Source organism: Hemitrygon akajei, chromosome 25 (genome assembly GCF_048418815.1).
Source record: "Hemitrygon akajei chromosome 25, sHemAka1.3, whole genome shotgun sequence".
NCBI classification, from domain to species: Eukaryota; Metazoa; Chordata; class Chondrichthyes; order Myliobatiformes; family Dasyatidae; genus Hemitrygon; species Hemitrygon akajei.
The window spans coordinates 43,820,984-43,846,325 of record NC_133148.1 but is presented as its reverse complement, the minus strand read 5'-3'; the positions used below and the strand labels follow the sequence as shown (position 1 = coordinate 43,846,325).

The 25,342-nt window shown below is 42.8% G+C and overlaps 1 protein-coding gene across 2 annotated transcripts in view; it reads right to left on the bottom strand.

Moving 5' to 3' along the window:
- The window catches only part of axl (AXL receptor tyrosine kinase), a 177,862-nt gene that overhangs the window by 99,264 nt on the left and 53,256 nt on the right, over positions 1 to 25,342 (bottom strand). For both annotated transcript variants that reach the window (XM_073029426.1, XM_073029427.1), the window contains exons 4-5: positions 24,135 to 24,317; positions 2,362 to 2,442 (exon numbers count right to left, since the gene is read on the bottom strand). In XM_073029426.1, the coding sequence (XP_072885527.1) occupies positions 2,362 to 2,442; positions 24,135 to 24,317 (264 nt within the window). The remainder of the gene's footprint in view (positions 1 to 2,361; positions 2,443 to 24,134; positions 24,318 to 25,342) is intronic.

Here is a 25,342-nt window from a genome sequence, read left to right as displayed (position 1 = left end):
AAGTTAACCTGACCTCAGTAGTTGGGAAGATGTTGGAGTCAGTTGTTAAGGATGAGGTTATGTAGCACTTGGTGACACAGGTCAAGACAGGACAAAGTCAGCATGGTTTCCTTAAGGGAAAATCTTGCCTGATGAACCTGTTGGAATTCTTTGAGGAGATTACAAATAGGATAGATAAAGGGGATGTAATAGATGTTGTATATTTGGACTTTCCGAAGGCCTTTGACAGTGTCACATGTGAGGGTGCTTACCAAGTTAAGAGCCCATGGTATTACAGGAAAATTACAGCATTGGCTGATTGTTTGGAGGCAGCTTGGTTAAAGATTCACTTGCAGGTTGAATCAGTGATTAAGGAGACAAATGCAAAATTGGCATTCATTTCAAGAGTTCTAGAATATAAAAGCAGGGATGTGAGGGAGGCTTTATAAGGCACTGGTGAGACCTCACCTTGATTATTGTGAATTGCTTTGGACTCCTGATCCAAGAAGAGATGTGTTGGCATTGGAGTGAGTTCAGAGAAGGTTCAGAGTGATGATTCCAGGAATAAAAGAGTTATCATATGAGGAACATTTGATGGCTCTGGGCTTGTACTTGATGGAATTTAGAAGGATGATGGGGGGAATCTCATTGAAACTTTTCGAATCTTGAAAGGCCTAGACAGAGTAGATGTGGAAAGGATGTTTTCCATGGTGGGGGTGTCTAGAAGAAGAGGGCACAGCCTCAGGATAGAGGGGCATCCGTTTAAAACAGAGGTGTGGAAACATTTCTTTAGCCAGAGGCTGGTGAATTTGTTACCACAGCAGCTGTGGAGGCCAGATGGTAGGGTGTATTTAAGTCTGAGATTGATAGGTTCTTGATTGGCCATGGCATCAAAGGTAATGGGGAAAAGGCCAGGGAGTGGAGCTGAGAAGGGTAAAATAGGATCAGCTGTCATTGAATGGTGGAGCAGACTCGATGAGCCAAATGGCCCAATTCTGCTACTATGTCTTATAGTCTTAAAACCCCAAACCACTGTGGTAAGTCACCCCTCGACCCACTCCCTGTGGTAGACCTCCGCTCAACTCACCCCCAACATCTGTGGTAGATGTCCCATTGTGGTAGACTTCCTCTGGATCCCAGACCGTGTGGTAGACCTCATGACACCCAACCCCTGTGGTAGACTTCCCCTTGATCACATTCCTTGCTGTAGATCTCCCCTTGATCCCAACCTCTGTGGTAGACTTACTATCGAACCTACTCCTTGTGGTAGACTTCCCCTCAATCCCACCCCCATGCTAGATCGCACTCTCTGTGGTAGACTACCATTCAATCCCCACCACATATGGTAAACTTATCCCTGCCCCCACCTCCTGTGATAGACTTACCCTTGAACGCGCCCTGGAGGTAGACTCACACTCGACCCCACCCTCTGTGGAAGACTTGCCCTCAAACCCCACCACCCACCGTAGATTTCACCTTGAACCCACTCTGTGGTAGACTTCCCCTCATACTCCACCCTGTGTGATAGACGCCCTGGTACCCCACCTCCTGAGGTACATATCCTATCGTACCCCACCACCTGTGATAATCTTCCCCCTAACCCATTCCCATTGTAGACTTCCACCTATTCCATCACCTGTGGGAGACTTTCCCTCATACCCCACACCCTGTGGTAGACTATCCCTCTAATCCCACACCCTGTGGTAGACTTTCCCTCATACCCCACACCCTGTGGTAGACCTCCCCTCATACCCTACCCCTGAGGTAGACCCCATCCCCTGTGGTAATTTCCTTTCGGACCTTTTGTCATGAGGTAGACCACCTTCATCACCATTTTCTGTAGCATGCCCAAGACTCCACCCTATGTTGTAGACTTCCACTCAAACCCTCCTTCTGTGGCGGAGCCTACTCCATGGTAGACTTCCCCACTGATCGTCATTCCTAAGTTGGACCTCATTGGGACCTTATTCCTGAGATTTACCCTATTGGACCCTCAATCCTAAGGTAGACCCCATGGACATCATCTCCTATGGTAAACTTCCCCTCAAGACTCCCACCTCCTGAGTACCTTGCTCCCCATTGCTCACTCTGTCTCAGCTTTGCATCACGGTCTGCAGTAACCTCTTCAGCCCAAGGTAATCAATGGATACTCCTTTCAGACCTTGAGACTGGTGATATTCCATATGCTACACATCAATTGCTGATAGGTTCTGCTCCCCCACAGTCACCCTGCTGGTATCCCAGAGGTCATGGCCCTAGAATGATGAGGGTTGACCTTCACCGCACCCATCTGTGTTTCATGAACCAGGGCACATGGTGTTGCAACAATATCTGCCCACAACGTCCACTGAAAACCCGCTGACACCACAGGGATACACTTACTTCTGATTGTGGCAGTCCTGGAGGTGGCGACTCCCTTGGCATTGTGAGCCTCACACCGGAAGGTTGTTGACTTCCACAGTCCTGCATGGACAAGGATCTGCAGTTAGTCTTGCTGGCACGGAATGAGCCCAGGTACAGAATGAGACCAGACACAGATTAAGTCGTGGCACAGATTGAATTGAACATGGATTAAGCCCAGGCATGAAGCAAGTCCAGGCCTAAACAGATACGGCAAAGAAACAACTCAGATGTTAAAGTCAAGCCTCTTGCATGCCCATCAACTCCAAGGTTTGTCCACTAACTCTGAGGTTACCCCATTTACCTTCCAATTTCATTTGCTTTCCCCAATGCCAAAACAAATTTGTCAATGTTTATTGTGGAAGTTGTAGTTACCCAGAAAATGGCCTCTTCAGTTTATATTCTTATTCTCCATAATTTGCTTTAATTAAGTTATACAGCTCAGAAACAGGCCCTTCAGCCCAACTTGTCTCTGCTGAACATGTTGTCTACTTGAGCTAGGCACGTTGGCCTGTGTTTGTCCTATAGCCCTCTCTAAACCTCCTGTGGTAGAGTCATTGATAGAGTAAAAGGCCCTTCAGCTCACAAAGTCCACACTGACCACAAACCATGCATATTGACACAAATCCTATCCTAATGTCAAATCCATTTCACTCTTCCCCATGCACATGGAGGGCTATGGTCCAGTTGAGTTCTTTGGGAAGAGGCAGTTTAAATGGTTTGGTACAGACTAGGTGGACTGAATGGGCTGTTCCAGTGCTGTTCTTTTTAATGACTGTGAATCTATGACATTCCCATCAACAGCTCCAGATTCTACCACTGGATGCAATTTCCAATAACTGATTAATATACTGGCTCACACACCCTTGGGAAACCAGAGCTTATTTTTTCCATTTTCTGTAACCACTATGAGTCTGGGAGGTTATTATATGTGGATTATCAACTGCTTGTATCTGTACTTTAACCTATTAATTATGTACTCTCAAGCTCTTTGTACTTGATGTTTTTCTTATTATGCTTGTTTAAAGTTAATAAAAAGATGTAAAAAAAAGAAAGAGAAACCAGAGCACCTAAGTGGAGACCAATGGGGAGATTATCTCATCTTACAATAGAACATAAAACATTCGAGCACAGTGCTGGACCTTTGCCCCCAATGTTGTGTCAATTTTTTAACCTACTCTAAGATCAATCTAGCCCTTCCCTCCTACATAGCCCTTATCTCTCCTTCTATCTCTCTTATCCTCCTTCATATCCAAAAAGAAAAGCCCTAACTTGTTCAACCTATCCTTACAAGACAAGCTCTGTAGTCTAGGCAGCATCCTGGTAAATCTCCTCTGCACTCTCTCTGAATAAAACTAATCTTATCTTAAAATCTTACAAAACAATCTTATCTTTCTTCTCTACTCTCAGTTGTGATGTAAAGTATTGACCTAAAATGTCAACAGATTTCTTCCCAACACCAGTCATCTTCAGTTGCAGCTTGTCCCGCTGTGTTCCTCCAGCAGTTTTTTTACCCCACAGTATGGGATTTGAACTCAAGATGATAAGGCCAGTCCTCCTATCATTTGTTCATACGCTTACCATGGTACCCATAAAAACTACATCAACATTTCCCTGTATTTTAATTGCTTGTATTTATGATCCTGACCATCTCCTCTTTCCCAGTGTGACTAAACCCAGTCATTTCATGTCTCCATCTTGCTTGCTTGTTTGCCCTTCCCCAAGCTACAAAGTTAGTTTTAATCCCATTCCTCTCTGCTACGTTTTCACATTTCAACATAACAATAAATCAGGCTGAGGGAAATTTTAATTGGAAAGTATTAACTGTAAGTGAAGTGAGAGGACTAACCACAGACACCACATCGTAGGCAGCTGACTCACCCTTCTACACACTGACTTTTCATTTTTATTTTTATCTGTTTCAAAGTACACACGGCAACAGGCCCTTCCATCCTGATGAGGCCGTGATGCCCAATTACACCAATTAACCTAATAAACCATACCTCTTTAGAAGCGCGAGGAAACCGGAGCACCCGGATGAAACCCACATAATAACAGGGAAAAGGTACATACCCCTTACAGACAGCAGCGGAATTGAATCCAGATTGTTGGAATTGTCATACACTAAACACTATGTCACTGTGTCACCCCTCTTTTTGATACTTTTTATCAGATACCATGAAACAAGTCATTCAAGTATTTTTCCAAGGAAAGGATTGGAGTTCTTTATTAAAGAAATTATATTTAAAGATTATATATTTTGCACAATTCAAGATTCAAGATTGTTTCATGTCATTTCCAGTACACAAGTGCAAAGGAGAACAAAATAATTATTACTCCAGTTACGATGCAGCACAAAAAGCATAATAAAGTAAAGAACTCAATAGTAAAACAATATATAAATAGAGAAGATAGACATAGATTAATTGTATGTCCATAAAGTGACACAAGGTGCAGGAATGTCTATACACAAGGTGACTGACAGGAAATGATGAAGTAGCGGTGGTTGAGAATGTGGAGAGGTGGGGTAGTGGGTGGAGGTGTTCATCAGCCTTACTGCTTAGGGAAAGTAACTGTTTTTTGAGTCTGATGGTCTTGGCCTGGATGCCATGTACCTCCTCCCTGATGGGAGTGTGACAAACAGTCCATGAACAGAGCACATGGGATCCTTCATGTTCAATGTTACTACACAAAAGACACAGGATATAACATAGGGATCTTCCCAATATCCCAGTGAGCACTTAGTTAGCCTGTCTAATTAACATCCTCTACTCATCAGGATGAGTACCAAAGACCCCCCAAGACCCATCCCCTTGTTCCTATCCTGGTATACAGATCAAACCTCACTGACATTTCATTGCCCTAACCCCTTGCTGCTTAATTCCCTGAGTATATAAAAATCCTGAACATACCCATCAATCGACAGCATAGTTACACAGTTACTAGCTCCACTGTCTCGCAGTCTCAGTGACTTGGTTTCACTCCTAACCTCCAGAGTTGTTTACATAGAGTTTGCATGCTCATGACCACATGGCTTCACTTGGGTATTACATAGCAGGCCCCACAGTCCATCCAGTCCATGCCAAAACTCCCACAAAGTCCTGTTACAGTTTCTTCCAACGTCTCAACAACATGAGGGTCAGTAACTTAATTAACACAATCTGCTCCAAGGGTCAGATATGTGATAAAATTTTGTAGAGGTGGAGCTGATGAAAATGTAGATAGAACAAAATAAGTTAGGGTAGGATTAATGTAAAAATGGGTTCTGAAAGGTCGACATGGTAGGCAGAAGGGCTGTTTCCATGCTCTATGTCTCTGTGACTCTGTAACTGTTATTCTGAATGCAGAACAGCAGTTCTTTAAGTGAAGGAGTACAGCATATGGAGCATGAACTCTTCTCATTACTACCATCAGAAAGGAGGTGCAGGAGCCTAAAGATGTACAGTTAATGATTTAGGAACAGCTTCTTCCCTTCCATGGACCCTGGACACTATCTCACTATTCTTCTTTTGCACTATTTATTCATCTTATTTTAGATTGCAACTTTGAGTTAGTTTTCTTGTCTTTGCACAGAACAAAACATTTCACAACAAGTCAGTGACAATAAGCCTGATTCTGATTCAGCTCACTTGAACAGAGAAAAGAACACAGATAAGCAATGGTCGGAGACCTACAGCAGAGATTTAGGCCAGTGCTCAATGGAGTCATGAGGCCCTGCCTATTCTCTTCATTTTAGTAGATCTTTGAAATCCTCTCTCTTTCCTGTACACATATTGCTCCTCTTCAACCCTAACCTTAACCCTCTTCAACATGGCAATGGGGAGGTTCACCGACTGAACTGCAGAAATCTACTCATCACAGTTGTTTACCCCTGTTGTGAATGGACTCTTTAGTGTTTTGTACCTCGTCAGAGCAAATGGCCCACTCTGTGGGTGGCACAGCAGTGTAGTGGTTCATATAATGTTATTACAGTGCCAGCAACCTGGGCTGAGATCCCGCTGCTGTCTGTGATGAGATTGTGCATTCTCTCCATAACTGCATTGGGTTCTTCTGGCAGCTCCAGTTGCCTCCCTCAATCCAAAGGCATAACCATTAGGGTTACTCAGTTGTGTGTACGCTTTGCTGGCGCTGGAAGTATGGTGACACTTATAGGCTGCCCCCAGTGCATCCTTGACCTGGCTGGTCGTTGATGCAAATGACACATTTCACTGTATGTTTTGATGTACATGTGACAAATAAAACTAATCTTTATCATTTGCTCCTGATTGATATGAATTGGTGATGGTAATGCCATTGAATGGCAAGAGACGGTGAGTGCTTTGATCCTTAATTGATAGAGATGGTCATTCACAGCCAGTCTCGCAGTGTCAACATTAGTTGACTGTTCTGAACGAATGGCTGGCTGCCATGGAGGTCTCGCTGCAGGCAAGTTATCACTGCTTTATTTGCTGATGAATTTGAATGGAATCAAAGTTAAGACAGCACAGAAACAGACCCGTCTGCCCACCACCTCTATGCTAACCATGACAATTGTGGAACGCAATTTAATGTCTTTGAAAGGAGTAAGTCTTTGCTCTGGAATCACTCCTAACAAACTAACTTGTCATGTCAGGTGAAGCTGGAAAACTCAGAGAGGGTCATCAGAAAGTTTCCTACAGCATTAGGTTGGTACAAGTGTAAAAAAGAGTTTTGGAGTGAGGAAGAGAATCAACAAAGCAGAAGGAACGATGAGCTTATGCTGACGAGAGAGAAACTGAAGGAGGTGCCATAGGGAAGGAAGATTTGCAAAACAGTGACTTGACCTTAGGAAATCCTAATCACTCTGATTCAGCTTTCCTCTGTTGTGAACAGATTCTTCCTTGTTTTGTACCTTGTCCCATCAGGGTCAGTGCAAGGGCATTACAGACATTCACATCACACGCTGCACCCGCAAAGCTAACAGCATTGTGAAGGACCCCACGCACCCCTCACACAAAAGCTCTTCTCCCTCCTGCCATCTGGCAAAAGGTACCGAAGCATTCGGGCTCTCATGACCAGACTGTGCAACAGTGTCTTCCCCCAAGCTATCAGACTCCTCAATACCCAGAGTCTAGACTGTCATCTACATCATTTATTATTATATTGAAATTTGTCCTCTACTGTGCCCATTGTCTTGTTTATTAATTATTGTACTGCCCTGCACTGTTTTGTGCACTTTATGTAGTCTTGTGTAGGTCTGTAGTCTGTTGTAGTTTTTGTGTTATTTTACATAGTCTAGTGTAGCCTTGAGTTGTCTCACATAGTCTAGTGTAGTTTTATGTTGTTTCAAGTAGCACCATGGTCCTGGAGGAATGTTGCTTCATTTTTACTGTGTACTGTACCAGCAGTTTATGGTTGAAATGACAATAAAAAGCAACTTGACTTGACTTGACTTGAAGGACTGCATCTTCCAAACATAAAAATGCTGGAAATCTTGAGCAACACACAAAAAATGATGGAGGTACTCTGCAATTCCAGGTGAATACCAATTCCTCATGAAGGGTCTTGGCCTGAAATGGCAACTATTTATCCCCTTCCATAGATACTGCCTGACTTGATGAGTTCCTCCAGCATTTTGTGTGGATTTTCTATAACTAATCATAAGCGTGTCCTATTGATAACCCACTGTCTGTTTAGATATTAGGCAGTGAATATCTTTTGGTGCTGTGTCCTCCATCGATTAGGGAGAAGGGAAGGGGGCAGGTGTTGTATGATAAGCTCCCAGCTGGCAGAGCAGAATTGATGGTGTTATGTCTTATGTCTCCTATGTCTTATGGTGTTATGATCTATCTCTACTGGGGCACAGATCAACCCTGCAGATGGCAAAGGGAAAAAGTTCTGTTTCTTTCCCATGCCTTAAACAAGAAATGCAGAAGGCTCAGCAAGTCAGGCAATATCTGTGGAAAGGGAATTAGCTAACTGCTTCTTTCTTCACAGAGGCTGCTTGACCTGCTGGGTATCCAACATTTTCGCCTTTCCAACAGCTGCAGTTTTTGTTTTATTTTCATTTCCCAAAGACATTATTAAGCTGGAAAGAGTGTAAAGAAGATTTACAAGAATGTTGCCAGAACTTGAGGGTCCGAATTATAGCGAGAGTTTAGGCAGGTTTGGACTTTTTCTTTAAGAGTGTAGCAGACTGACGTCTGACCTTATGGAGTTGTATAAGATCACAAGGGGCATAGATAGGCTGAAAGCACAGTCGTTTCTTCCAAGGAAATTGAATTAAAACTAGAGGGTATAGGTTTAAGGTGAGAAGGAAAAGATTTAAAAGAGACCTGAGGGAAAAATTCTTCACAGAGACAAGGAACAAGCTGCCAAAGCAAGTGGATGAGGCAAGTACAATAACAACATTTAAAAGACACAATGACAGGTACATGGATAGTAAAGGTTTAGGAGATGTGTGTCAAATACAGACAAATGGGACTAGCTTAGATGGGGCATCTTGGTCCCCTCTCCTCTCCAATCAGATTCCTTCTTCTGTAGCCCTTTACCTTTTCAAGGGGCCTATTTCTATACTAATAACTCTATGACTCAGAGTAGAGTGTAAGCAAAAGAGAGGAAACACATTTAGAAACTGTCCTGCTTCTAGTTAGTAACATCAGGAACAAGACAAGAGAGTGTCACTACCATCAGAGAAGGGGTACAGATCTGTATAGACCCACACTCAGTGATTCAGAAACCGCTTCTTCACCTCTGCATGAGATTTTTAAACTATCCCTGAACCCATGAACACTACTTTATTATTCCTTTATTTTGCAATTTATTGTAATTTTTGTTTTTAATTTATGGCAATTTTATGCAGAAAACAACAAATTTCATGCCATATAAGTCAATGATAAAAATATAATTCTGATTCTGAAGATCACACTTTAAAAAATAAAACTCACCACTTACATGGCATAATTCTTTTTCTCTGGCTGTTTTTGGCCTTAAACAAGTGAGATCAGCACAGATTAGAAATGCTCAGTGTACGCCTGATTGCCGTTGTCAACTTCAGCCTGCCTGAATCTGCCTTCCTAATCTTTTTTTGGTTACTGGGCTCATTTGCCAAATTATGAAACAGGGCCAAATCCTTATCGCCTCAGGCTGTTAACCTCAGAGTTTCAGAGTAACACTTCCCATTGTAACCTCTGACATCATGTAAACTTACAGCAGTTGGAGAAAGGAACCAGGCAGCTGATCTCTCAGCAAAGCTTCTGAAGTTCAAGTGAAGCTTTGCCACACACTGGAGACAGACAGTGACCCCAGGCAAGGCTCTATACCTTCTAGTCACAAGCAAAACCATCTCTACCATTCAGTGGGTGAGAGATTCTGGGGTTCAAGTGCACGTCCCCTTGGCCTGAGCACAAGGTGGGGCTCACTAAACACCCTAATGCATAGGGATGCAACCAATAGAGCCACTGTCTCACATCCCCTGAGATCCGGGTTCAATCCCGACCTCCGATGTTATCAGTGTGGAGTTTTCACATGTTCTTCCTGTGACCTTGTGGGTGCTTCACTTTCCTTCCACCTCCCAAAGACATGCAGGTTGGTGGGTTAATTAACTGCTGCAAATTGCAAATACTGGAGGAACTTTGCAAGTCAGTCAGCATCTATGGAGGGGAATAAACAGTCAACGTTTCAGGTTAAGACCTCTCATTGGGACTGGAAAAGAGAGAGAGTAAGAGGAAGAAGATGGGGGAGGGGAGGAGAACAAGTTGACAGGTGACAGGTGAGACCAGGTGAGGAGGGAGGTACTGTAGTGGGTTGGTGGGGGAGGGAGGAAATGAAGTGAGAAGCTGGGAGGTGATAGGTAGAAAATGTAAAGGACTGGTGAAGATGGAATCTGATAGGAAAGGAGAATAGACCATAGGAGAAAGGGAAGGAGGAGGGGCAGCAGAGGAAGGTGATAGGCAGGTGATGAGAAGAAAGGAGGAACAGGATAACCAGAATGGAAAATGGAAAAAGGGAGAAGGGGCTAGTCTTTAGCTGAAGTTAGATAGATCAATGTTCATGTCAGGATGGAGGCTGCCCAGATGGAATATGAGGTGTTGATCCTCCAACCTGAGTTTGGCCTCATCATGGTAGTAGGGAAGGCCATGGACAGACATGTGACAATGCGACTGGGAAGTCAAATTGAAATTGAATTTGATGGGAATATGGGGAGAATCAACCAGCATTGCTGCTGATGGTCAGGACTGATTTGGTGGACTGAATGCCCTGTTTCTGTGCTATATCTCTCTATATGTTCCAAGTTCCAGGCTCATCTGTGTAGAGATGTGGATCCTAAAAGCAGCAAGGTCGATCTGTTAGATAAATTTAACGAATCATCCTTAGGAGCAGAGTGGTCTGCTCATAATTTACTTCTGAAAAAAAAATCTACGTAAGATTACAACTGCCTGGGTCCTTCTGGAAGTGAATGCCAGCATTTAGACTTCAGTACATGCCACTGCTGGGGCAGTGATTGGGACTGACACTGAGTCAGTCATACTGCCTACAGAGGTTCTCTACAGAGAAGTTTCAAGTTAAATCAAAAAGGTGGCATTCGTCATGAAGGACACCAATCATCCAGGACGTGCTCTCTTCTTATTACTACCATTGGAGAAGAGCCTGAAGACACACACATCATTTTAGGAACAGCTTCTTCCCTTCCGCCATCAGATTTCTGAACAGAGAATGAACACAACCTCACTGTTTTTGCTTTTGCTTTCTTGTTCCATCACTCCCCAGGCTTGGAATGTGGAGCACGTCCTTGGTAAACACTCGCTGCTTTTCCCTGCGGCCAACAAGCTCCAGAAGAGGATAGCTCTCTGAACCAGCTGTCTGAATGAGCAGTGTTAAGCGGGTCCGGCAGACCATGGGGAGGATCCGTCTGCAACAGGAAGTGAGCAACATGCCTTGGGACAGGCTGGTGGGGGTGGGGGAAGTGAAGAGAACACTGCTTAAAACTGTGAAGTTTCAAGTTAAATCAAAAATGTGGCATTCGTCATGAAGGACACCAATCATCCAGGACGTGCTCTCTTCTTATTACTACCATTGGAGAAGAGCCTGAAGACACACACATCATTTTAGGAACAGCTTCTTCCCTTCCGCCATCAGATTTCTGAACAGAGAATGAACACAACCTCACTGTTTTTGCTTTCTTGTTCCACTACTTATTTAATTTACATTTTAACATGTATTTCTTATTGCAATTTAATAGTTGTTACGTATTGCACTGTACTCCTGCTGCAAAACAACAAATTTCCATGATATATGCAAGTGATATTAAACATTATTATGATTCTGATTAACTATCCATCTTGCACGGCAACAACTCTACTGTAAAACGATTGAAATCAGTCGTTCACCTTTTTCCAGCAAGCAATGTCAGCAAGGTTCCAGTAATCAGGCAGCCTTCAAACTTTGGTGGTGCTGGAACAGCAATTTTCTGGAACATTGGAGGTCATTCCTTTACATACACTGTTGTATTAAATTCTATAAAACATTGTTGGATGTCTGAAGGGTGACGTTCATGTGGGGTCAGTTAATGGCTCTAGATTGTCTGTTGGTCTCTTTTAGAGCTAGGTTGATGATTCTTTTAGTGTCTGCATTCAGGCTTATTATTTATGTGCGTAGACATTAATATCCTTTTGTAAATCCAAAGGAATGCTGTGCCCAAACAATGGATTAATGGCTGAGGAGTGACCATTACAATGTCTAATTGATTTATGAGCCTATGCTGAACGCTGTGTTAATGGAGACAGGATGTATTTGAAAAAAGACAAGCTGTGTTGAGAGAAAGGATCAAAGAGTTTGACTGTCCCATGGTTGCTCTGCACTTATGAAACTTGTATTTATTGAAGTGTCTTTCCTGGTTTCATCGAACTTCAACCAGGGCCAGAGATTGTGATTGGTACCAATGACCTAGGGGTGGTTTCATGAGCGAATCAGAATTCAGAGTTCCCCCAACAACAATCGAGTAGTGACTAAGAATTTTGAGCCCTGACATCTTCGTGACTTACTATGTAGTATTTTGTGGTTTATTTGTGCATTCTATTTAATGATAATAAATTAGGCTTAAATTACTTTGGTGTGCTTGTACCCATTACCACATCTCCTAGACATGCAAATTGTTGGGTCTGATTAATCCAGCTCATTACATCCACCAACACACATTTAGTTCAAAGCACAAACAGCTGGAGGAACTAACTGGGTCAGACAGCATCTGTAGAGGGAAATGGGAGACGCTAGGAGACCTCAGATAAAGGATTATTTGGCATGTGGAGCTGAATACTGGAAGTCTTAGTTCAGTGGTATAAGGGATTGGAAAATTGGTTTATTATTGTCACATGTATCAAGGTACAGTGAAAACTGTGGCAGTGAGGAAGGCAAAATACAATTTAAGCATTTATTTCAAGCAGACTAGCATGTAAATACAAGGATGTAATGTGAGGCTTTCTGAGGCATAGGTCAGACCACAACTGGAACATTGTGAGAAGTACAGGGCCCCATATCTAAGAAAGACTGTGCTGGCATTGGAGAGGGTCTAGAGGAGGTTGACAGGAATGATCCTGGAACTGAAAGTGTTAACATACGAGAAGTGTTTTATAAATCTGGGCCTGTACTCACTAGAGTTTAGAAGAATGAGGGGGGATCTCATCTACCAGACATTGCAAGGCTAAGACAGAGTGGACCTGGTGAGGATATTTCTAATAATAGGGGAGTCTAGGACCAAAGAGCACAGGCTCAGAATACAAAGACATCCCTTTATAACAGAGTGAGGAGGACTTCCTTTACCAAAGGGAGGTGAATGTTTGGAATTTATTGCCACAGATGGCTATAGAGGCCGTCATTGTGTATATTTAAAGCAGAGGCCCCTTATCTAAGAAAAGATGTGATGGCATTGGAGAGGGTCCAGGGGAGGTTCATGACAATGATTCCAGGAAGAGAAAGGTTTATTATTTGTTTATTATTGTCACAAGGGCTAAGGTACAGTGAAAAACTATTGGTAATGAGGAAGGCAAATGCAATGTCAGCATTTATTTTAAGTGAATTAGAATATAACAATAAGGATGTTATATTCAGGCTTTACATAAAGAGTGTTTGATGGCTCTTACTCGCTGGAGTTTAGAAAGATAACTGGGATCCCATTGAAACCTATTGAAAATTGAAAGGTTTAGATAGAGTGAACGTTGAGAGGATATTGTCTATGTTGGGGGAGTCTAGGACCAGAGGGCGCAGGCTCAGAATAGAGGGACACTCATTTAGAACATCATTGGGTATTTTTTAAAGCAGAAGTAGATAGGTCCTTGATTAGTAAGGGAGAAGGCAGAAGAATGGAGCTGAGAAGGAAAATGATGGAATGACAGAAGAGACTCAACAGGCCAAATGGCCTAATTCTGCTCCTATGTCTTATGGTTTATCTTTTCATTACATCAGTATATTGAATTCATGAAAGGGAAAACAATAAATGAATAAAGTGCTATGGTTACAGAGAAATTTCATTGAAGGCAGGCAATAATGTGCAAGGTCATAACACGGTCGGTTGTCAGGTGAAGTGTCCATTTTATTGTACTAGGGAACCATTCAATAATCTTACAATAGTAGGAAAGAAGTTGCTACAAGACTACTGGTGCGATTGGCTTCAACAAACCTGACAACCACACCTGCAAGAAGTGCATCCAGCTGCAGCTTCTAACAGACCACGTTAAGGAGTTGGAGCTGGAACTGGATGAACTCTGGATCATTTGAGTGGCTGACGAGGTGATAGATAGGACATACAGGGAGCTAGCTACACTCACAGTGCAGGACACAGGTAACTGGGTGACTGTCAGGAGGGGGAAAGAGGATAGGCAGCCTGTGCTGAGTACCCCTGTAACCATTCACTTCAACAACTGAGTTACCATTTTGGATACTGTTGGGGGGAATAACCTGGTGAGGAAAGCCACAGCAGTCAGGCTTCTGGCACTGAGTCTGGCTCTGTGACTCAGAAGGGAAGGAGGGGAGACGAGGCACGCTGTCGTACATAACATAAGAACATAAGAAATAGGAGGAGTAGGCCATCTGGCCCATCAAGCCTGCCCCGCCATTCAATAAGATCATGGCTGATCTGTCTGTAAACTCAGCTCCATCTACCTGCCTTTTCTTCATAATCCTTAATTCCCTTACTATGTAAAAACCTATCTAACAGTATCTTAAATATATCTAATGAAGAAACCTCAACTGCTTCCCTGGGCAGAGAATTCCACAGATTCACCACTCTCTGGGAAAAACAGTTTCTCCTCATCTCCATCCTAAATCTTTTCCCCAAATCTTGAGGCAATGTATGCTAGTTCTAGTTTCACCTACCAATGGAAACAACTTTCCTACTTCTATCTTAACTATCCCTTTCAAAATTTTGTATGTTTCTGTAAGATCCCCTCTCATTCTTCTGAACTCCAGAGAGTATAGTCCCAGGCAACTCAATCTCTCCTCATAGGTTAACCCCTTCATCCTTGGGATCAAACTGGTGAACCTCCTCCGCACTGCCTCCAAAGCCAGTATATCCTTCTTCAAGTACAGAAACCAGAACTGCACACAGTATTCCAGATGCGGCCTTACCAGTACCCTGTATAGTTGCAGCGTGACCTCCCTGCTCTTGAATTCAATCCCTCTATCAATGAAGGCCAACATTCCATTTGTGTTCTTAATAACCTGCTGTACCTGTAGCCAACTTTTTGCAATTCATAAACAAGCACTCCCAAGTCCCTCTGCACAACAGCATGCTTCAATCTTTCACCATTTATATAATAATCTGCTCTTCTATTATTCCTTCCAAAGTGGATGATCTCGCATTTACCAACCATCTGCCAGACCTCGCCCACTCACTTAACCTATCTATATCCCTCTGTACAATTTGCTTTTCCACTCAGTTTGTTGTCATCAGCAAATTTTGCTACGCTATACTCAGTCCCCTCTTCCAAATCATCAATGTAAATGGTAAACAGCTGCGGGCTGGGCCCAGCACCGACCCCTGTGGCACTCCACTTACCACCAACTGCCAACCGGAGAAACACCAACTTACACCAACTCTCTGCCTTCTAATGGTCAACCAATCCACTATCCATGCCAATACACTTCCTCCGACTCCATGCATCCGTATCTTATTTACAAGTCTCTTTGCGGCACTTTATCGAACGCCTTCTGGAAATCCAAGTATACAACATCCACCTGTTCCCCTCTATCCACTACACTCATTATGTCCTCAAAGAACTCCATTAAATTTGTCAAACAGGACCTGCCCTTTCTGAATCCATGCTGCATCTCTCTAATGGAACCACTCCTTTCTAAATGTTTCGCTATTTCTTCCTTAATGACAGCTTCAAGCATTTTCCCAACTACAGATGTTAAGCTAACTGGCCTACAGTTGCCCATCTTTTGCCTACATCCTTTTTTAAAATGTGGCGTGACACTTGATGTCTTCCAATCCACCGAGACCCGCCCAGAGTCTAGAGAGTTTTGATAAATGGTTACCAACACGTCTACTATAATCTCTGCCAATTCCTTCAGCACCCTGGGAAGCATCCCATCAGGACCAGGGGACTTATCTACCTTCAGGCCCTCTAGTTTGTTCATCACTATCTCTTTAGTTACAGTAATTTTGTCAAGGTCCTCACCTCACATTTCATCCATAACATCCTTCTTTGGCATATTAGTCATGTCCTCCACTGTGAAGACCGGCACAAAATAGTCGGTCAATGCCTCAATCATTTCCTTATCACCCAATGTCAATTTCCCCTTCTCGTCTTCCAAGGGACCTACGTTGACTTTAGCCACCCTCTTCTGCTTTATATATTTATAAAAACTTTTGCTGTTTTTATATTTTGTGCTAATTTACTTTCATACTCTATCTTCCCTTTCCCTATTTCTTGTTTAGCTGTTTTGTTGCTTTTTAAAGTTTTCCCAATCCTCCAGTCTCCCACTACTCTTTGCAATTTTGTACACAAGTTTTTAATTTGATACTACAGAACTTATAACACCTAAATCAATGGAAGTGCTATGTAAATAGTTGTTACACTGTCTTGTTTAGGGAATATTGACAAGAAAAAAATCTGTACATTTTCCTCTCGCTCACAACACAAGCAGCGAACGAACGAGACGCGAGGTGAACAATGATCAAACAACCAGTAAAACTTGAAATACCTGTACAGTAGTTGTTACACTGACTTGTTTAGGGAATAAGGATGCTTTGGAGGAGGCTCAATAATACTAAAGTCAGGAGCTGTAGAGGTTGAGGGTTGAGGATCTTCAAGCGTTGAACGTCAAGACTTCAGAATTGCAGATGCTTTAGTTAGAAACATTGTTATAGGAAGCTGTCTCCCGTGATCTTTACGTTCTTAAGGCTGTAGCGCTTTACATAGCCAGCCAGCCATCCCTTACTAGCCTTAAACCCTTTTCTCTCGCTCTCATCAACCCCGTCACAGTAGTACTCATAGAGACTTAGAGCTTTTTCAAATATAATTTGGCCATCAACAGGGATATGCTTCTGTGACATGTTCTACTTTCTTGGCGAGAGATAGCACTTTACTTTCCCTCTTAGCCTTTGAGGAATTGCTTTGACTACGTAATTGCTTTTTAGGAGCCATTTTTTCACAGGAACAAAATAGCTAACGAACAAGACGCGCAGCGAACAATGCTTGAACAACAAGTGCTGGAAGAGCACTCGATTCACGATTGGTTGAATTTGTGCATACGGAACTCACGGATAAGGAGGCCTGACTGTATCTTTTATTTCCTTAGTTATCCAAGGCTGACTCTCCCCACACTTACTGCCCTTACTTTTGACTGGAATATACTTCTGTGGAGCATTGTGAAAAATCTCCTTGAAAGTATTCCCCTGTTCCTCAACTGTCCTACCAAATAACCTGTGCTCCCTCATTATTCAAGCATAATACACTAGTTTTAGATCTAACTATTTCATCCTCCATCTGTATGCGAAATTCAATCCTACTATGATCACTCTTTCCAAGAGGATCCCTGACTACGAGATCATTAATCTTACCTGTCTCATTGCACAGGACTAGATCTAAGATAGTATTTTCCTTTGTAGGTTCACTAACATGCTGCTCAAGAAAGTCATCACGGGTGCATTCTACGAAGTCCTTGTCAAGACTTCCTTGACCAACCTGATAGAGGATCAATTGGTTAGGGGAACAGAAAGAAGATCTGTAGATGAGAACAAGATTCCTGGATGGTTTGTTGTCTCCCTATGTGTCATGGTCAGTTGACATCTCAGATCAAGTCCATTGTATTCTTATGTGGAAGCGTAAGCAGCCAGATGTCGTGGACTACATCAATACCAATGACTTGGGTAGGAGGGATGACAACATACTTCAGGGAGTTAGGTGTGAAGTTAAAGGACAGGACCTCCAGGGTTGTAAAGAGGCCAGAAATAGGAAGATCATTCAGTCTAACACGTGGCTAAGGAGATGGTGCAGGAGGGAGGGCTTCAGATTTTTAGATCATTGAGCTCTCTTCCAGGGAAGGTGAGACCTGTACAGAAGGGATAGTTTGCACCTGAACTGGAGGGGCACTAATATCTTAGCAGGAAGGTTTGCTAGTGTTGTATGAGGTGGGGTTAAGCTAGTTGAAGAGCATGGGATCAGAGTGTCAGAATAAGTAGTGAGGAGGTTGTGAGGAAAGATGGTGTAAAGCCTACATACAAAGTCAGAAATCAAAAGGTAGAGCATGGTGAGATTAATGTTTTGAGTTGTATGTATTTCAATACAAGGAGTATTGTAGGAAAGGCAGATGAGCTTAGGGCATGGATCACGTGGAATTATGACATTGTAGCCATTAGTAAGATTTGGTTGCAGGAGGACAGGACTGGCAGTTCAGTGTTCTGTGGGTCTATTGTTTTAGACATAATAGGGCAGGTGGGATTAAGGGAGGAGGGATAACAATACTAGTCAGGGAAAATGGCACGGCAGTGCTCAGGACTGAAAACTAGTGAGGCTTTATGGGTAGAATTGAGGAATAAGAAAGGTATGACCACGTTAATGGGATTATATTATAGACCAAATTATAGTAAATTGAATTAGCCATTGGCTTCATGGGAGAAGCCAAAGTGTGGTAGCAGATAGTGGCCTCTATGACTGGAGACCTGTGACTAGTGCTGCAGGGGTCAGTGCTGGGTCCATTGTTGTTTGTCATCTACATCAATGATCTGGATGATAATGTGGTAAACTAGATCAGCAAATTTGCAGATGACACCAAGACTGGGGGTAGTGGACAGAGAGGAAAACTATCAAAACTTGCAGCGGGATCTGGACTAGCTGGAAAAATAACAGACAGAATTTAATGCGGACAAGTGAGAGGTGTTGCCCTTTGGGAGGATCAACAAGAATAGGACTTACACAGTGAACAGTAGGGCACTAAGGAGTGCGATAGAACAGAGGGAATAAAGTGCCGTCACAGGTAGATTGGGTCGTAAAGAAAGCTTTTGGGACATTGGTCTTCATAAATCAATGTACTCAGTGCAGGAGTTGGGATGTTATGCAACAGACACAAAATGCTGGAAGAACTCAACAGGCCTGGCAGCATCTATGGAAAAGAGTAAACAATCGACATTCGGGCCAAGGCCCTTCGTGAGTCCTGATGAAGGATCTTGGCCTGAACTGTCGATTGTTTACTTTTTTCTACAGATGCTGCATGGCCTGCTGAATTCCTCCAGCATTTTGTGTCGGTTGTTTTGGATTTCCAACATCTGCAGATTTTCTTGTGGTTGGGATGTTATGTTGAAGTTGTAATAAGACATTGGTGAGGCCTAATTTGGAGTATTATGTGTAGTTTTGCTCTCCTACCTACTGGAGAGATGTAAATAAGATTGAATAAAATTCACAGCGCAAATAAAATTTACAAGAGTGTTGCCAGGACTTGAGGACCTGAGTTATACAGAAATGTGAAATAGGTTAGGACTTTGTTCCCTAGAATGTAGAAGAATGAGGGGAGATTTCATAAAGGTATACAAAATTATGAAGGGTATAGATACAGTAAATACAAGAAGCCTTTTTCCACTGAGGTGGATGAGACTATGACTAGAGGTCATGGGTTAAGGGTATAAGGTGAAATGTTTAAGGGGAACCTGAGGGGGAACTTCTTCACCAGAGGGTGGTGAGTGTGGAATGAGCTGCCAGAACAAGTGGTAGATGCAGATTCAATTTCAACATTTTAGAGAAATATGGATGGGAGTGGTACGGTCCAGACCCAGGTCCAAGTCAATGGGACGAGGCAGATTAATAATTCGGAGTGGACTATTTGAGCCAAGGGGTCTTTTCCTGTGCTATTGTGTTCAATGATCCTATGACTCTAACCATCAGATTCCTGAACCAGTGTGGATAACTTCACTCACCTCTAACTGAACTGATTCCACACCTTATAGACTCACTTTCAAGGTTCTGCAACTCACGTTCTCAATAATATTTACTTACTTATTTAATTACTATTATTTGTTCTATTTACACATTGGTCGTTTGTCAGTCTTTGTGTGTAGTTTTTCATTGATTCTATTGTATTTTTTTGTTCTATTGTGAATGCCTGCAAGAAAATAAATCTCAGGGTAGTATATGGAGACATATACGTACTTTTATAATAAATCTACTTTGAACTTTGATGAAGGGTCTAGACTGAAAACTTTGTCCATTTCCACTCACAGACGCTGCTGAAATGCTGAGTTCCTCCAGCAGATTGTTTTCACTCCAGATTCCAGCTTCTGCCATCTCTTGGGTCTACACTTTTAATTATTCTTTGTTGTAGATTTTCTGCAGCAGTGTAATAAATTTTCCAGTGAGTGTGGTGAGTTGAAAGGAGAGTTGGAATAGGGCCCAGTGAATTGGAAAGGAGAGGGGTGAGAAGTTTCCCAAGAGTTGAAAGGATTGTGGAAATGGGATCCTGCTGTGTTTTAAGGGTGTGTGGGGAACAGAAGCTGGTGAGCAGATGCATAATTATTGGGATTTACAAAAAATCAGAATGTGGAGTATTAAAGTATATCCCACCATTTGATGGAACAGAGTACACAGAGAAGCAGTTCGATGTTATGCATTTTACTTCAGCCTCTGCAAGTATGCCATCTCCAGGTTGGCTGAAGGTGGGCAGATCATTGGAGTGGGATTGTACTGTGCCTGTTTAAACCTATCACACCTTTGAGGTGGATCAGAACTTTGAGTAGGGCTGAAAATACCAGATGTGTCAGAGCTTTGACAGGCGTGAGTGGGGCTGGGGATATGAGCATATACCAAGACAAGGGTAAAATTTCAAGGATAGTATGACTCAGACGTAGTCGGCGGGACCACGAGGATGGGTGGGGCCAGAGAGGATGGCGAGTCAGGTGGACAGCTAGATGATATGCAGGCAGTGCATGGTGGGAGAGGTTCAGTAGTTGGAGTCAGGCAAGAGGGAGTTAAGAGTCAGACACACTGTAGGAGGAAAGATTTTACAGCACAATTAGACTCTCATAATCTGGCAGGCTCAGGAATTTGGAGGTGTTGGACTGGAGATTTTCCAGACTGTGGAAAGATGTAAGAGCAGAAATGGGCCATTCGGCCCATCAAGTCTGCTCCATCATTCCGTCATGGTTGATGTATTGTCCCTCCCAACACCAGTCTCCTACATTCTCCCCTACCCTTCTCTAACCTGAATTAAGAATCTTTCAACCTCCACTTTAAATACACCCAATGACAATCTCCACCCTTGGATGTATTAAACCAACAAGGACTGTTGGACCTGAGTAAAAAGGAAAGATTGAATAGGATAGGATATTATTGCTTGGAACATAGAAGACTGAGGGAGATTTGATGGAGGTTTACAAAATTATGAGTATAGATAGGGTAAATGCAAGCAGACTTTTCCCTCTGAAGTTGGGTGGGACTGGTAGAGGTCATGGGTTAAGAGAGCAAGGTGATCAGGTCAATAGGAGTAGGTAGTTTAAATGGTTTGGCAAGGACTAGATAAGCTGAAGGGGCAGTTTGTGCTGTGCTTTACTATGACTCCATGTGTTTACCCTTTAATTCATTATTTTACTTTGAAGTTGTTGCACAGGATAATAAATTTCTGAGTGAATCTCCTAAGTTTAAAGGAAGCATGAGAAATAAGGCCCTGGTCAATTTAAGAAAAAGCTCAGGAATTAGGGCAACAGTGAGTGGCCAAAAACCAGGGGATCATTGAGTAGAACAGAGAGCAGAAACTGGGACCACAATGAGTGGGCAGGCACCAGGCAGAACCAGGGGCCCAATGAATAGAACAGAGAGCAGAAACTGGGACCGCAGTGAGAGGGGAGGACCCAGGAGCCTGTTGTGAGGAGCAGAGAGCAGGAACTGGGATCACAGTGAGTGGGCAGGAACCAGGGGATTATTAAATGGAACTGAGTGAAGGAACAGGGATAGTGAATGGGCTAGAACCAGGGGCCCAATAAGTGGAAAAGAATGCAGGGACTGGGACCAGACTAAGTGGAAAGAGGGTACAGGAAAAGGGGGTCGCAGTAACTGGGAGGAGAGGAAGAAATTGGGTCATCATCAAGAAGAATTAAGGGTAGAATATGTGGCTCCTGTGAGTGGGATGGACCATAGGATCTTCACCTGGTGATCAAGATGCTTGAACCATTAGAAGTTTGAACTAATCAGATAGTGAGTTATCAGAGTAGTACTGTACTTAGACCTTACTTTGCACTCTGTTCCACTCAAGGGGCCCCTGATTCCTGCCCACTCACTGTGGTACCTGTTTCTACTCTCTGTTCTACTCATCGGCCCCTAGTTCCTGCCCTCTCATTACCCAGCAACCAAATGTATGAAGGGAAATGTTGGTTGTAGTTTGATCAACCTTGTTTGTGTGGGAGCTCACAACATCCTCATTACTCTGTACCCCAACCATTTAAAGTAATAAAACATTTTGTGAAGTGCTCTTCGCTGCTATATTAGCATTTTGTTTTTATTTGTGAATTCGCACACCCAACAATTGATCTGCTGAAGGATTGGAGCCCAGGTTCTCTTCCCCACCCACGCCATCCCTGCTCGCTGTCACGATAACAAGTCATTGACTGAGGCCACACCAAGGGGAGGAGATGGAGTCAAATAGCCCATTCCCTCTGGCAATGGGGTGGAATGTGACTGAATGAATTGACAAGAGTCCCTCCACCATCTCCCTTCCTGCATCTTTCTGTGACCAAACCAAATTCAACTAGGATGGATCCCACCATCTTGCATTCTCCCAGAATCATTTGGTTGACTATTATCATTGTCCCATATACAGTGAAATACTTGTCTTGCATACTGTTCATACAGATCAGGTCATTACACAGCCCATTGAGCTCGAATAAGGTAAAACATTAGCAATGAAGATTAAAGTGTATCAGCTACAGAGAAAGTGCAGTGCAGTAAAGATCATAACGAGGTAGACAATGAGGTCAAGAGTCCATCGTTGAAGAGTCTGATAATAGTGGGATAGAAACTGTCTTTCAGTCTGATGGTATGTGCTTTCAGGCTTTTGTATCTTCCGCCCGATGGGAAAGGGGAGAAGAGAGAATGTTCGGGGTGGTTCGGGTTTTTGATGATGCTGGCTGCTTTACTGATGCCGTGAGGGTCCATGGGGGAAGGCTGGTTTCCACAACGTGCTAAGATGTGTCCACAACTCTGTAGTTTCTTGCAGCCACGCACAGAGCAGTTATTATACCAAAGTTCAAAGTAAATTTATTATCAATTTATTATTTATATTTATATTTAAATTTATTATTATATTTATAAATTATAAATTTATTATCACTACACAACCCTGAAATTCGTTCACAATAAATACAAATAGACACAATGAAAAACTGCTCACAAACACATTCAGTGTGCAAAAGACATCAAATTGTAAGAATACGAAAAGAAAAAACAAAATAATAATAAATAAATAATTTTGAAAACATGAGTTATAGAGTCTTTGTAAGTGACTCTATAGGTTATAGTGTTGAGGTGAGTAGCTATCCACTCTGGTTCAGGATGCTAACGGTTGAGAGGGTAATAACTTCCTGAACCAAACCAATATGTATCCAGATGGAAAGTTTCTCCAGTATATTGATAAAAATTTCCAGAATAAGTGGGAAGCATGAAAATAAAACTATATTTTCCCATTTTCTCTGTAGTCTTCTATTGACAAAAATATCCCCAAGAGAGGTCATGCCTGAAGACAGGAATGGGAAATCATGGCTTGCTGCCCTGTTTTTATTTGGAGTGGTAAGGATGACCCCAGGGTCGTTCTGCACCCATCAGAAACTTAGTTGGACATTTTCAGCTTGGGATACCCCTCATGTCTGCATCTATCTCAGGTGGGGAGATGCTGGAGATGAGGTGGGGAAATGTTGAACAGTTTGGTAGTGGTTTAGTATTGTTAAATGCACTCAGATGCAGTGAAAAGCTTATGTCTGATGCCATAGAGAGAGAGATTATTCTTCAAATAAATTACATTGCGGTAGTGAAAAGGAGAACAATAACAGAATTTACGTCCCCACAACTAGTTCTCTCTCGGTTCTCCCTTATTCCCCAGGCAACCAATCTACAACTTTGGGACGTGGGAGGAAACCAGCGTCAGAGGGGAACCATGCAAATGCCACACAGACAGCATGAAGGAACTCACAATTGAATCTATGTCCCTGAGGCTTTTCTCCAATTCACTAAGATGTTCACGCAAATATCTGCTAATGCATCCTCGTGCTCAAAGGTTGAATCAGATAGGATTTCACCGCTACTGAACCCCAGTATTCTCACCTCTGACTGCGAAGATTGAAGGAGATAATGCCCCTGCCTTCTCTTTGCGAGGAACTGGAAGCCCATCCCGCAGCCATACCAGCTCCTGAACGCTGGGCGATCCTGCGGCAGCACAGCTCAGATTAAAGGGCATGCCCGCAAACACATTGAGGTCCTGTGGCTCCTCAGTAAAGTGGGGCAAACCTGAGGAAGCAACAGAAGGGAGACATTTAAGGAATGACTTATTGGAACAATCAATGGCAATTGGTTTCAAAGCCACAACATCACGTCCAGCATTGGAAACCATATAACAATTACAGCACGGAAACAGGCCATCTTGGCCCTTCTAGTCCATGCTGATGCTTACACTCACCTAATCCCACTGGCCTGCACTCAGCCCATAACCCTCCATTCCTTTCCTATCCATATACCTATCCAATTTTACTTTAAATGACAATACCGAACCTGCCTCTACCACTTCTACTGGAAGCTCATTCCACACAGCTACCATTCTCTGAGTAAAGAAATTTCCCCTCGTGTTACCCTTAAACTTTTGCCCCCTAACTCTCAAATCATGTCCTCTTGTTTGAATCTCCCCTACTCTCAATGGAAAAAACCTATCCCCCTCATAATTTTAAATACCTCTATCAAGTCCCCCTCAATCTTCTACGCTCCAAAGAATAAAGACCTAACTTGTTCAACCTTTCTGTGTAACTTAGGTGCTGAAACCCAGGTAACATTCTAGTAAATCTTCTCTGTACTCTCTCTATTTTGTTGATATCTTTCCTATAATTCGGTGACCAGAACTGTACACAATACTCCAAATTCGGCCTTACCAATGCCTTGTACAATTTTAACATTACATCCCAACTCCTATACTCAATGCTCTGATTTATAAAGGCCAGCATACCAAAAGCTTTCTTCACCACCCTATCCACATGAGATTCCACCTTCAGGGAACTATGCACCATTAATCCTAGATCACTCTGTTCTACTGCATTCTTCAATGCCCTATCATTTACCATGTATGTCCTATTTGGATTATTCCTACCAAAATGTAGCACCTCACACTTATCAGCATGAAACTCCATCTGCCATTGTTCAGCCCTCTCTTCTAACTGGCCTAAATCTTTCTGCAAGCTTTGAAAACCTACTTCATTATCCACAACGCCTCCTACCTTAGTATCATCTGCATACTTACTAATCCAATTTACCACCCCATCATCCAG